This window comes from Budorcas taxicolor, chromosome 9 (genome assembly GCF_023091745.1).
Source record: "Budorcas taxicolor isolate Tak-1 chromosome 9, Takin1.1, whole genome shotgun sequence".
Lineage (NCBI taxonomy): Eukaryota > Metazoa > Chordata > Mammalia > Artiodactyla > Bovidae > Budorcas > Budorcas taxicolor.
The window spans coordinates 89,125,483-89,140,081 of record NC_068918.1 but is presented as its reverse complement, the minus strand read 5'-3'; the positions used below and the strand labels follow the sequence as shown (position 1 = coordinate 89,140,081).

The 14,599-nt window shown below is 41.4% G+C and overlaps 1 protein-coding gene across 2 annotated transcripts in view; it reads left to right on the top strand.

Annotated features, from left to right (window-relative positions):
• Window positions 1–14,599, top strand: part of PRKN (parkin RBR E3 ubiquitin protein ligase) — a 1,201,361-nt gene that overhangs the window by 235,467 nt on the left and 951,295 nt on the right. For both annotated transcript variants that reach the window (XM_052645487.1, XM_052645486.1), the window contains exon 2: window positions 1,338–1,501. In XM_052645487.1, coding sequence (XP_052501447.1) covers window positions 1,338–1,501 — 164 coding nt within the window. The remainder of the gene's footprint in view (window positions 1–1,337; window positions 1,502–14,599) is intronic.

The following is a 14,599-nucleotide window of genomic DNA, read 5'->3' as shown; positions in this document are numbered from 1 at the left end:
TGAGTCCCTGAGAAATTGTGGCAAGCCTTATAAGATGTACATAGTAACAGCCCCTGAATCCTGAAGAGGTGAGCTCAGTCTTGACGCTGCTGACAGTGAGTGGCCTCTGGGAGGAGGTCATGTCTTAGATGGATCCTGGGGGTGAATGGGCTTTCAGCAGGCAGCGGTGAGGAAGGGAGTGTCATTGAACAAAGGTAAGAGGCAGGGGCAGGAGTTTTCTGTGGTCTGTATTTTGGGGGCACTCAGGGCTGTGACATGGCAGCACTCTAGAATAAGGTTTACTTTGCAGAACAATGTAGGACATTCTGAAAGTGAAAGGAGTATATTAAGACTTCAGTTGCGTTTCCCTGGTGGCTCAGTTGGTAAAGAATCTGCCTGCAGTGTGGGCGACCCGGCTTATATCTCTGGGCCAGGGGAGATTCCCCTGGAGATGAAAATGGCAGCCCGCTCCAGTATTCGTGCCTGGAGAATTCCACGGGCAGACGAGCCTGGTGGGTTGCACAGGACCTGCAGTCCATGGGGTGGCAAAGTGTTGGACACGACTGAGCGACACACACACAGACAAGACTTCAGTTGGGAGGCTGTTGCAAGAATCAAGACGTGATTGATAAGCATCGTGACTGGAAGAATGCAACGGAAAGGCCAGATGCAAGAAGAGACTTGGAGGAGGTGGATGGCATTAGCAGCAAGAAGACATGGAGAGGCTGCAAGGTTCCAGCCTGGGTCTTGAGGAGGATAGTGGCTCCAGGAGAAATGGCGTCTTTCAAAAGAAGGGGCAGATGCATGTTTCCGTGAGACGCAGTGGAGCCTTTTGGCTGGGACCGCCAGTGATGGCTCGGGCTCTTAGACACAACCTGGTGCGTCTTCACTCTAGTTCAGAAAGTGGCTTGATTTCTTTCCACTGCTGTACCATGAGTGCTGACATGACGCCTTTGATTTTTTATTAAGGGGGATGCCGTAGAGGCAGTGTGAGTTTGTACAGGCTGTCAGAGCTGAATCTCCTGGATAAACTCTTGGGAATCTCACAATTCCAATCAAGCAAGTGTTCTGCTTGAGTCCCCCTCTTTCGCAGGACGGATGTCAAAGGGAGCATGCAATTTTGTTTGTGGGTCACTGCCTAATATATGAAAGGGAAATCCCATAGGATAACTCCATTTTTCTCCAAATGTTGCTCCATAGCCTTAAGCTTTATAAGTGAAAGAAAATGCACACTGCTTATCAAAGGGCAGGAGAGGGGCAAATCAATTCAGAAATGTTGCACTGCCATTAAATGCAATTGCCATTTAAGGGTTTTGACTAAAGCTTCGTGTTTTTGTTTTTTGTTTTTTTTTGTCCAGTGTTTGTCAGGTTCAACTCTAACCACGGGTTCCCAGTGGAGGTCGATTCTGACACCAGCATCTTCCAGCTCAAGGAGGTGGTTGCTAAGCGACAGGGGGTTCCAGCTGACCAGCTGTGTGTGATTTTCGCAGGGAAGGAGCTTCGGAATGGCTTGACAGTGCAGGTGAGTGTCCCTGGGCGGAGGGTTCCTGGGCTGCGGCCAGCCCCATTGCTTATGCCGCTTGCGCTGCCAAGCTGACATTCGTGCCTGAGATCTAATAGAATAAATAGTGCCTAGGGATTCCTTGAACTTTACTCCACACCGCTTCATTAATTCTGACCTTCTTAATTATGCATTAAACCAGCAAGCAGGTACGGATTGGAGAACAACTGTGACTGGGAGAGAGAAGAGCGAGCGAGCACACAGGCTGGGCTTAGTGAATAAATGTTTACTGACTAGAGGAGCAGCAAGGCACCGTTTCTGAGTCTGTTCAATTTCTACCGTACTTATTCCACTTGAATCTTAATGAAGGAGTCACAGAAATTGTCCCAGATCCGGCTGCTCAGTCACTGTGCCGGGAGGGATCTGCAACCCAATTGTGACCCCTGGAGGATGGTCCCGGGTCTGCCGCCGCAGCTCAGGATGGGAGGAGGTTTGGGGGCTCAGGGCCTTGGAGCAGACTCGCGAGCTCCCTGCCCATCAGCGCCCGAGGCGGCGTGGAGGAGGATGCACGCACCGCGAACGTCCACCTGTGTGTTTAATTTCTCGAAGTTTCAGTAACATGAACCCCAGAATGGGCCGCTGAAATGTTGGGGAGGGTGCAGCCAGTGTTTTTCTCTCCTGTCCCTGACGCTTTCCGGGCACCGCGGGGCTCCTCATAGCATCACAGCGCTGTATCTTTTCATGGGGTGGGGGTGGGGCTTCATTCCCAGCGGGTATTTCCGCAGGGAAAGGGGTGAACTGGGCAGGCCATTGGGGAGCAGTGCCTTCCTCTGGGAGTGGAGACCAGTTTTGTGTTGGGGAAGCCAGCAAACAGGCCCCCATACGGATTGAAGTCACTCTTTGAGAAAGTATGAAAACCCAGTTGCTTTCTGTGAACTGTTCAGGTGATCCTGAAGAACCCCAAACACATTCCCGGCATCCCCCTTTTTTCACCAGCTCAGATGAGTTGCATTTCTGCCTGCAGCTGTTTGGGGGCCTGCTCTTGTGAACAGTGGTGGTGGTGGGGTGCTGTGTCTCTACCCAGTCCCTACTTTATTGACATCCTATGGCTGTCTCTTTTTGGTGATGATGTTTACTGCTTTAAGAAAGGCTTTCAGATCTGGGTGTAAGAGAGCCGCTATGGAAATGTGAATTGCCCCCTCTTCTCCAGCACCTCTTCTCTGACAGCAGTCTGCTCCGCTCAGTGCACACAGGGTGCTGTGCTTTGCTTTTAGGCAATTTGTGTTTATAAGGGAAGCACCTGTGCTGAAAAGTGTTTTGGTGTTTTGTTTGTTTTTTTTTTAATTTCAGTCAACTAGAGAGCTTTTTTTTACTGTACCTGCCAACCTCTAAAACCAAGGATGTTCCCATCATAAATTATTTTAAAACAGCTTCTTGAACCAAAATATTTTGTTATCCAAAGTTTTCAGGTTCTAAAGTTTCTCACCTCTACCACTGGAGGTGATAGGTTATACCAATTACTATAGACAGTTGATTTCTACAGATGGATAGATACAAATATAGATATCTGGATGGGTTCATTAAGATTCTTGATTTTCACAACACTTCCAGTATTCTGGGCTTCTGAGAGGATCCCAAAGAAAGTCAGTACCCACTGCTATTTTCTTAGAGACTGCTGTTTACTTAGGCCCTCTAAAATCAACAGTAATACTAGATTGAACTACATAGGTTAAAAATATCAGCAGTTTCATGGGGCTCAAACTAATAGCTATAACATAAGGGTGTCAAACACGATAACTGCCATATAAAAACTGAAATATAAGTCTTGTGCAGTTTTAAAGGTGTAGGGGAAACAGCTGAGTGAAAGTCACCAATAAAGACTTCGGGGTGAGTTGAAACTCAAGTAGGATTCTGGAGATGAAGAATGAGCGTGAGAGGTGTGTGGGAGCAAGCAACGGGTCCTATTCCTGTAGAACCTAGAGGAGGTGCTGAAGGTGGGTGACAAGGGAATTGGGAGCTGTGTTTTAGAAAGCTTTGACCCATGTGACATTGAAGTTTCATGCGAGGAGATGGAGAACAAAATAGGATGCCCTGGAGGGAAAAGCGAGTCTGGAGGTTCCGGTTCATTCCTGGCAGGAGTTTCCCAGATTGCAAGAGTTAATGCCAGGGGGAGATGCTGGCAGGCAGTCACACTGAGGTGGGGAGCTCAGGGCTTGCTTTGAGGGCTCTCTGCATGGAGGTAAGTACCGCAGTGACTGGAACAGATTCAGTTGCCGGGGTGCGGAGCATACGGTACAAGCAGTTCCTCCGGTAACAGGAGAGGAGCCGGTACAGGAGGCATTGTCCATCCAGCTGACATTTTCATAGATAATTTGGGGAAAGAAAATCACTAGTAAAGAATGTATGTGCCGTGAAAACATGGAGGACGAGGAAGCAAAGAGCCTTTGGACTTGGTGACAGTGGTGGTGACTTAGGGACTTTCGGGCCAGGACTGTGGCTGGAGAAAGTCAGCTTGCAGGGGGTTCAGCGTGAATCGCGGGACTTTGTCGCAGGCACAGCTCATCTGGTCATGGAGGGAAGGAGAGACAGGGAGTTCATGGAGGAGCAGCAGCTTCCGCACTGTGTCGTACCTTTCACAGCCCTTGACTGTGCGCATGGCTGACTTTGATACAGTTGTAATCGGTGTGAAAATGCAATTTTATGTAGTGAATTTCTTTCCCTGAACATTATGTCGAGAGAAGGCAATGGCACCCCACTCCAGTACTCTTGCCTAGAAAATCCCGTGGATGGAGGAGCCTGGTAGGCTGCAGTCCATGGGGTCACTAAGAGTCAGACATGACTGAGCGACTTCACTTGCATTTTTCACTTTCCTGCATTGGAGAAGGAAATGGCAACCCACTCCAGTGTTCTTGCCTGGAGAATCCCAGGGCTGGCAGAGCCTGGTGGGCTGCCGTCTGTGGGGTCGCAGAATCGGACACGACTGACGCGACTTAGCAGCAGCACAGATTGTTAGAGTTCCATCCCTGGGAAGATCCCCCAGAATAGGAAGTGGCAACCCACTCCAGTGTTCTTGCCTGGAGAATCCCAGGGCTGGGGGAGCCTGGTGGGCTGCCGTCTGTGGGGTCGCAGAGTCAGACAGGACTGAAGCGACCTAGCAGCAGCAGCAACATTATGTCATAGGCTTCTTCCCTGGTGCTGTGTATTCATTTCTAAGTGCCTAGATGATCCTCTGTAATGAGAGTGCTTATGTTATATGTAGGGAGCATCTAGTTTTTAATATTACAAATTAAGGCAAAATAGTTTTTAAAACGGTCTCTAATATACTTAGAGAATATGGCCTCTGTGTTTCAGTTTGCATGAAGTATTCTCTTGGTGTGTCCAGTTTTCTTGAAGAGATCTCTAGTCTTTCCCATTCTTTTGTTTTCCTCGATTTGTTTGCATTGATCACGGAGGAAGGCTTTCTTATTCCTCCTTGCTATTCTCTGGAGCTCTGCATTCAGATGGGTATATCTTTCCTTTTCTCCTTTGCCTTTCGCTTCTCTTCTTTTCTCAGCTATTTGTAAGGCCTCCTCAGACAACCGTTTTGCCTTCTTGTATGTCTGTTCCTTTGGGATGATTTTGGTCACCATCCCCCGTATGATGTTATGAACTTCCGTCCATAGTTCTTCAGGCACTCTGTCTATCAGACCCAATTCCTTGACTCTCTTTCTCACTTCCACCATATAATTGTCAGGGATTTGATTTACGTCATACCTGAATGGCCTTGTGGTTTTCTCCACTTTCTTCAATTGAAATATGAATTTTACAATAAGGAGCTGGTGATCTGAGCCACAGTCATTTCCCGATCTTGTTTTTGCTGACTGTATAGAGCTGCTCCATCTTTGGCTGCAAAGAATGTAATAAATCTGATTTTGGAATTGACCATCTGGTAATGTCCGTGTGTAGAATCTTCTCTTGTGTTGTTGGAAGAGGGTGTTTGCTATGACCCGTGTGTTCTCTTGACAAAACTCTGTTAGCCTTTGTCCTACTTCAGTTGACTCATTTGTAAAACTGAATTAATAATAATACCTCTCTCATTGGGATTCTGTGAGGGCTAAGTTAATTTATGTAAAACTCTTAGAGCAGAGTGTGACATATAGTAAACACATATATTAGCATTTATTAGCATCATCACTATCATTGTTGTATTATTGTTTTTATTATTATCAGGGTCTAAGTGATCACCTTAAATAACATGACAACTCTCCATCATGAATTATGATGAGTATAGCTGCAACAATTTAAGCAGTTAAGGCAATGATAATAGGATGTATATTTTACTGGGGCAGTAAAATGTGTGTGTGTAATATTTATACATTTTAACTGAAAAGAACTTTGTGGAGTTTATAAATAGATGTTTGACCTTCACATTTACAGGCTTTACTTAGAATAGAAGAATTTCAATTCAGAAAATTTACAAAGATGACTATTCCTCATATATTTACTAAAAATAAACACCTATGGCTGTGCTGTTCAGCAAAGATTCATCACGACATTATGGCTTTTAAAATGTATTTTTATAAAGCAGATGTCTGCCACACACTATATTTGTTAGAAGTAAATTGGAAAGACCTATACATTTTTCCTACTTCATAAACAATGTTTCTGTCCATGTTTTTATTATTTTCCTTATGATGACAAGTATGTAATATAAAATATTGGTGTTTGACATATTATTCACAGTGAACTGACATTTTTTTCTTGGTCGGTTCTTGTAACAGTGTATTCAGGGACTATTCAAATGTCACCCTTTCTCCTATCCCCCAGTTCTAACACGCTGCATATCAAGAATCCCTGAATCACCTTTACATAATCATCGATTTATTATTCAAAATTGTACACAGAAATTAAGGTTCTAACGTAGCTGTATATGCCAAATCTGATGAAATTTGCAATTAGACTAACCGGTAAAATTACAGGGACTTGAGAATTTAGATAAGATTTTTTTTTGAGCAGAATTCACTGTAATCACATGAGCTGTATTATTATTAATATCAGTATAGGTTATTAGCCAAGTATATTACTTAGAGATCTCTAGAGAGACAAAATAGATAGGTAGATAGATAACAAAGAATTGGTTGCACATTTTTGGAGGCTGACAAGTCCCTAAATCTTTATCTGTCAGCAAACTTAGTTTCATGCTGAGTCTGAAGACCTGTAAACTGGTAGAGGTGATGGAGGTATTCCTCAGTGAAGGCTGGTAGGCCTGCAACTCAGGAAGAGCTAATGCTTCAGTTCAAGCCAAAGGCTGCCCACCCAGCCCCCGGCCCCTGCTCCCTCAAAAAAACCCAACACACACACACAAAAAACATGTCCCAGCTAGATGGCCGTTGGGCAAGAGAATTCCCTGTTACTTGTGGGAGGGTCAGCTGTTTTCTTCGGACCTTAAACTGAGTGCATGGGGTCCATGTGCATTGAGGAGATACATCTGATTTACTCAGTGTACTGATTGTAGTATTAATTTCATCTGAGCATAGCTAGCAGAGAAGGCAATGGCACCCCACCCCAGTACTCTTGCCTGGAAAATCCCATGGACAGAGGAGCCTGGTAGGCTGCAGTCCATGGGGTCGCTACTAGTCGGACATGACTGAGCGACTTCACTTTCACGCATTGGAGAAGGAAATGGCACCCCACTCCAGTGTTCTTGCCTGGAGAATCCCAGGGACAGGGGAGCCTGGTGGGCCACCGTCTGTGGGGTCTCACAGAGTCGGACACGACTGAAGCGACTTAGCAGCAGCAGATCCTAGCTAGACTGACATCTGACCAAATACCTGGACAGTCCATGGCTCAGAAAGACACACAAAACTAACCGTCATAACCAGGCTATGAGAAACTTCGGTATATTTAGCTAGTGTTAGTGGAAAGTTATTCTATTTGTAATAATGAATTAGATTTTCAAAGTAGAAAATAAAATATGACTGTTTATTTTACATAGAAATGTTTGCTTTATAAAAGGATTCATTCAGATGAATGGTCAAAAATTCCTTTCAATAAATATTCAATTTAATGATGTTTACAATGTATATGCACATTTGGAGACCATCATATAGTGAAATAGATCATTTTTGCAAGAAGTATTAAAAGACATCAGTTTATTACCCCTATTAAGCTTTGTAATATGACAAGGTCTGAGTTTGGAAGATCAGAAACATTAAGATTTTAATAGCTGGTAAATATTAAAGAAAAATAAATAACCCTAAGAAGCCAAATTATTTAATTGGCGATGTTTTAGTGATACACAATACGTATTTCAAAATTTGTGAATAATGAAAGGTGACTTTCACTGACAAAGTAAACTGTGTCCATTTTTAAGAATATTTACCTATTTTAAAAAATATTATGTATTGTTTTGGTCATATCTCTAATGAACCTGCTAAATTTTCAAACTTCAAAAGCTTCACAAGAGCCTTGTGAATACCCTATGTATTTTTTTCAACTGCCTCTAACATAAGTAAATATCGTTTAGCTAAAGTTTTGAAACTTGATGTTTTCTTAATATCCTTCAGATGTTTTCCAACATTATCATTTCCCGGTTCATATACTTAGGTTGTATTTTTCTGATTATAGAATTAATATGTGCGTTATAAAAATTCAAACGATAGGAAAAAGTGTACAAGGAGACCTCTAATTCTGCTTATATGTTTTTATATTTAATAATGATTTTTTTCTTTATTGGCTAATAGGTATATTCACACATTTAATCTTATAATTTTTTTCCTTCATTTCTATCACATTTTATTATATTAGAATTGTAAGCTCAAGTATACCTGTGGGTTATTAAAAAGCAAACTTTTTATGTTTCTACAACTTTTGTTATGTCATAGTTTAGTGACTTAGATGTTGAGAAGCTGGTAAATTGTTTCCATGTGTTTTACTGCAGACTAATGATTTATATATCTAATTGCAAGTTTGATGGTCATATATTATTAAGGTGTGCAATTAGCCAAATATTAGTATTCCTTGATATTCTTATACAGTGTTAGAATACATGTTTACATTCTGAGAAGGCAATGGCACCCCACTCCAGTACTCTTGCCTGGAAAATCCCATGGACGGAGGAGCCTGGTGGGCTGCAGTCCACGGGGTCACTGAGTCGGACATGACTGAGTGACTTCACTTTGACTTTTCACTTTCATGCGTTGGAGAAGGAAATGGCACCCCACTCCAGCATTCTTGCCTGGAGAATCCCAGGGACAGCGGAGCCTGGTGGGCTGCCGTCTATGGGGTTGCCCAGAGTCGGAGACGACTGAAGCGGCTTAGCAGCAGCCGCGCTGCTATTTACAGATGCTATGTGCGTTAGTTGCTCAGTCGTATCCGACTCTTTGCGACCCCATAGACTGTAGCCCACCACGCTCCCTCCTCTGTCCATGGAATACTGGAGCGAGTTGCCATTCTCTTCTCCAGGGGTTCTTCCTGACCCACGGATCCAACCAGAGTCTCTCGGGTCTCCTGTGTTGGCAGGCAGATTCTTTATCGCTAGCACCCCCTGGGAAGCCCTAAAGATGCTGTACTTTACACTGTGAGCACAAAATGTGTATTGACAAGTTGCTGAGAAAAAGAATATGAACCAGCGTATGAGCTGCTTAGTGTTTCCACAAAGAAGGGCTGAATAAAAGCCTCGGTGTACTGAAGAGAAGGTGGAATGCTCGGGGGGACGCAAACACTGGTTGGGATTCTCCCACCTGTTTTTACTTTCTGTATATGTTTTCATAATGATCATAGATAATGTGACCATTATAGCTTGCTATACAAAATGGAGCACTTCGTATGTGAAGGAAGGCTCTATTAATGATTATTCCAGGAAACAACAAAAAAGTGGATGCTGACAGTGCTCTGGGAAGACAGAGACAAATGGTCACCCCAGGAGTCGGGCAGTGTTTCTCACATTTTAGAGTCTCAATTTCTTCTAGAAATAAATTGTTTTTTGGTGCCTTTTGCCAAGCACTTTGGGAATTTATAGCTTAAGACCATAATCTTATTATGAAAATATTTATATTTTAATAAGTACTTTTATCTTTTAAATGGTAAAAAATATTTTTTAATGTTATAATCCATCTGATATCACAACATTTTGATCAATTTCATAGAATCATCAGTTCCTGAAGGATATGTCCACAGGCCAGTTGGAGAAGCACTGTTTGAGTATAATTATATTCTTTGTACACTAATATGTTCTATTTTCTTATCAATAAGATTTAATAGCTTTAAGGGCTTCCCTTGTGGCTCAGCTGGTTGGTGAAGAATCCGCCTGCAATGTGGGAGACCTGGGTTCGATCCCTGGGTTGGGAAGGTCCTCTGGAGAAGGGAAAGGCTACTCACTCCAGTATTCTGGCCTGGAGAATCCCATGGACTGTATAGTCCTTGGGGTTGCAAAGAGTTAGACATGACTGAGCGACTTTCAGTTACTTACTTAAAGAAGTAAATAAAAATGGCAAAAATAGAGGCATCAGCAAATATGTCATCTGGCCCAGATTTTTTTTCTGGGAAGATGGAATACACAGACTTTTACCTACTCCTCTTGGTAAAACTGTGGACATTACACGTAAAACAAACGTGAAGATTCTGAAAGGAAGAAAAAGAAATGCAAACTAGTTCAAAACCTCAGGACCCAAGGAATAATATGGGCTTGAATTTCCTCTACTTTTTAAAAAATCAAATATATTCAGTACTTGAGGGTGATGAAACTGGCACTGAGAAATGGCATCATGCACAGAGAAGAAAGAAAAAAAGAAGAAAAAGTCTTCCCTCAATCCAAGGGGCAGAGTTTACTGAAAATATAGAAACCTTTTAGACAATGGCTGTAGTGTACCAGATAAACACACAGTGAAACTGTGGCCCTACGCTCACCCCCGCCAGTAGTGAGGAATGCAAGCGCAGGGCCTAGCTTGCCCCCTTGTGAGACTGTTGTGATGTGCTTTTTGTAGCTGCCGTGGTCAGAGAAGACTGTCGGCAGGTGAGACTTCCACCTGCTCCTGCCAGCAGCAAGGTTCCCCTCCCATCACTTCTGAGGTGGTCACAGAAATGCCCTAGTGGAGGGTCAGGGCTTCGACCATTCTAAAGCAGTAACAAGACCACTTCTAGCACTCTGACAGTGGAGACTGTGTGTGCGGCTGAAAATCACCCCCTTCAGCAATAAGGAGGGGTCCTCACTTCACGGCATGTGTCAACAGATACCAAGCGGCGGACTTGGGCTTCTGTTTCCACTGGCAGTAGTAAGCGGAACCCTCCCTTTCGCAGCTGGAGCAACGTCATAGAAAACAGAAGGTTTAAATAAAAGCCTCATTATGTAAGGACATTTAAAAAGACACTTGCTTCTTAGAAGCAAAGCTATGACAAACCTAGACAGCATATTGAAAAGCAGAGACATTACAAAGAAGTCAATATATTTTTGCATGGAAAAATGCTAATAGAAATTGTCACCAGCAAAACTACCCTGTAAGAATGAATCAAGGAAGGAAATTCTTTAATATGAAAGAAAATGGTACAAGAAGGAACTTTGAAACATCAGGAAGGAAGGAAGAACACAGTAAGCAAAAATATTAAAAACAATTGACTTTCCTTCTCTTTAGTGCTCTAAATTATGTTTCAGGTTTGTAGAAAAATTTATAACAGTGTCTTATGTAGTTCTGAATGAAGAAAAACTGTACAAGACAAATATAAAGAGAGAGATAAAGGGACATAAAGGGAGTAAGATTTCTATACTTGAGCCTATAACACGTTAACTGCAGCACAATGTGGCAAGGCATGAATAGAAAAGCCCGAAGCAACCACTCAGATAGGTGAAAGGTTAAAATACAAAACAGTGACAACGCTGAATGCTAATGAGGATGTGGAGAAACTGGGTCGTTGATATAAAATAGTATAGCCACTCTGGTGGAGAGTATGATGGTTTCTTATAAAACTAAACTTGTATTTCCTATATGACACCAAAACCAGTGTATGAACATTTAGCAGCTTCATCCATATTAGCCCAAATCTGGAACCAACCCAGATGTATCTCAGCAGGTGAAGTGATTGCAGACTGTGGTCCATCCATACCCGTGATAAAAAACACTAAAGCAGCTATTGAAACATACAACATTTTGGATGAATTATGCTGAGGGAAAAAAAAAAGCCAATGCCAAAAGGTCACATTCTAAACAATTCCGTTAGTTTAGCATTTTTGACATGAGAAATTTGAAGAAATGGAGGAGAAATGAGTGGTTACTAAGGCTAAAGGGGTGTGGGAACAGGAGAGAATTAGTGTGTGGCAGCAACAGGAACAACTGCAGGGACCCTCGTGGTGCTGAATGTTCTGTGTCTTGACTGTTACCAGTAGTATCATTGTGATGATATACTGTATTTTCTTAAAATGTTGTCATGGGGGGAACAGGGAAAAGAGAACCAGGATATTTCTCTAATATTTCTGACAGTAACTTGTGACTCTACAGTATCTCAACATAACGTTTAATTTTGGAAAAATCACAGAAAAATTTAACTTCTTCCCTCTCTCCCATAGAAGATAAACAGGCTTTTTATTTACATCTGTTTTAAAGGAACAGTATTTATTTATGTTAGATTTTTCAGCACAATAAATTGGAAAATAATTTAATTGATTCTCAGAGACAATGATTAATTCACAATAAAAGTCAATAGGTCAATAAAACTTATAGAATTATTAAGGCATCTTTTTTGAATTATTAAAGAGACTCCTTAGCACCTTATAGGTCTAAATTGACATGATTAGTATTTCTTTTCAAAGGTTGTACCGATTATTTCAAATAAATGAAAATATACAGTTCTTAATGATTGGTGCTCTAGTTGTACATTTTCCAAATTGATTTGAGAGTGATACACTGTAGTCTTAGGCAATAAATGAGCAGCTCATGTAACCATGGTGGATATACTGGTTAGGGAAGGCCATTCATGTAAATTTATATACTAGAAGGAATTTAGGGATGAAATGGTTTCATTTATAAACTGAATTTATTTAACTTTTTTTTTTTTACTTTCTCTTTTGATTATAAGACAAAAAAAAACAGGCTAGATTAGAACCTACAGTGCAGTTCCACCATGATTTTTTGTTTTTGTATAAAAGAAACATTCTGCACATTACAGTATAAATGGCTAATACGTTTTACTTAAAATTCCTTTTTTCTCTGACTGTAAGACAAAAGGAAGCCAGGTTAGATACCATTATACTGAGAACAATCACTGTACGATTTCATTGTATGTAAGAGTACCTTCGTGTAAATGAGATACTCAGACACTTCAGGAAGAATACAAGAATTTTTCCCAAAGGGTTGATGTGTGCTACTGGAATTGAATGTTGGCGATGATCATGTAGGTAAAAATGTAGATATCCACTTGAGTTCCTCCAAACAACTGTTGTGTTATTGTGGCAGCTGATACCTACTGCAAAAGTGTCAGGGTCTAGAATCAAAGGATAATAATCTGTACAAAGCGAGTGCTCATTTCAGAAAGACCCTTATTTTATCTGTTTGTGTCTGGTTATTTATGTGTCAGAAAGGATCTCAAAATTACTTATCCTCTTTGCATAATTCAGAACCCTCAGAAATGTTATTTTTCTGTTGAAAGGAAGTCTTGACATTGGTGTGCCCCTGCAGACTTATGAAACATCTTTGAGGATTGCCATGGATAAATACAGACTTGAAGGGGAAAAAAAGAGAGATTCTTTTAGATTTTAAGAGGCCGAGGATACACAGCCTGTGGATTTATTTAATGGGCTTATGTCTCACAGACGATCCCATTGCTCTTACTGTGTTCAGATTGCAAGGCAGAAAATCTGTGGGGGAGTGAAACTCCACAGCAACCCCATCCCCCTGATCTTAACCTAGGATCTATTTTATTAGCATAAGAAAGGCAAAGCCTGACTCATCAGAAACCTAACAAAGAGGAGTGATTGCACACTGTGAAATTTGATTACTCTTCACTGAAGTCCTCATTTCAAATATTCTGTTTTGTTTTCTCTGTTATTGGATTAAATTCCATCATGCAATTGACCTGTTTGTTTACGATTTTACTTAATATAATTATCATCCTTCTCTAGTGTGGGACCATCCCCTGGAGAAGGGATTGGCTACCCATTCCAGTATTCTTGCCTGGAGAATCCCATAGACACAGAAGCCTGGTGGGCTACAGTCCATGGGGTTGCTAAGAACGGACAGGAATGAGCAAGTAACACTGTCACAGAGTTATTTAAGACTCAGGAATTTGTCTATACCACTCACCCTAAAGCTTCTAGACCAGAGATTGATCAGCCACAGTCTGCCTTTTCCTTCTTCCCTCTTACTAAGTAATTGTAACAAACCTGAGATTATTGTCATAGTACAATGAAACGTTTGACATGAAAGCACTCTTTAAAGCTTATATATCAAACTCACTTAGGAGTGATCGGTATGAGAAGATGTATTCTCCTTTGCTTTTGGTTTGTAAGTGTGCTTGAGTCAAAGCTGAGTATAAGGAATAGATTACTGGTAAATATTCACACTGCTGCCTTTCATTTTCTAGATACGGAATAATGAGAAATAAAGTCAAAAGTGTAAGAAAATTTATTTTAGTTCTAACTTCAGTGATGCTCATAGGATAGAGAAAGCGAAATTAAATAGGATAGGGAGAGCTTTATTATTTTTTTCTCCAACTGTTAGGTTTAATATTGATAAGAATACACTTTTCTGAAGGCATTTAGCAGCAGAAGTTAAATTACATTAACATTGGTTAAGTCAGGGTTGCCACACTAACGTTTCTAAGGCACTAAAGGATGCGGTATGAGAGTATCTTTTGGCCATATGTTAAAACAGAGGACACACTCAGACCCAGACTCAAACAGAGGACACACTCAGACCCAGACTCAAACAGAGGACAGACTTAGTTAATGGAAGCAAAACCTCAAGTACTCCTGATCTGTGATGCAAGCTCAAAACAGTGTGAGTAGAGTGCTCTAGTCTTAATTACTTGCAGATTTTAAAAAATTGTTTCATCCTTTCGTGCAAATGTATCTTCACATAGACAAAAACACATTCATCCAGACAATGCGATTCTTTGGAAAGAAAGTTATATACTTTGTGAATTAATTTGTGT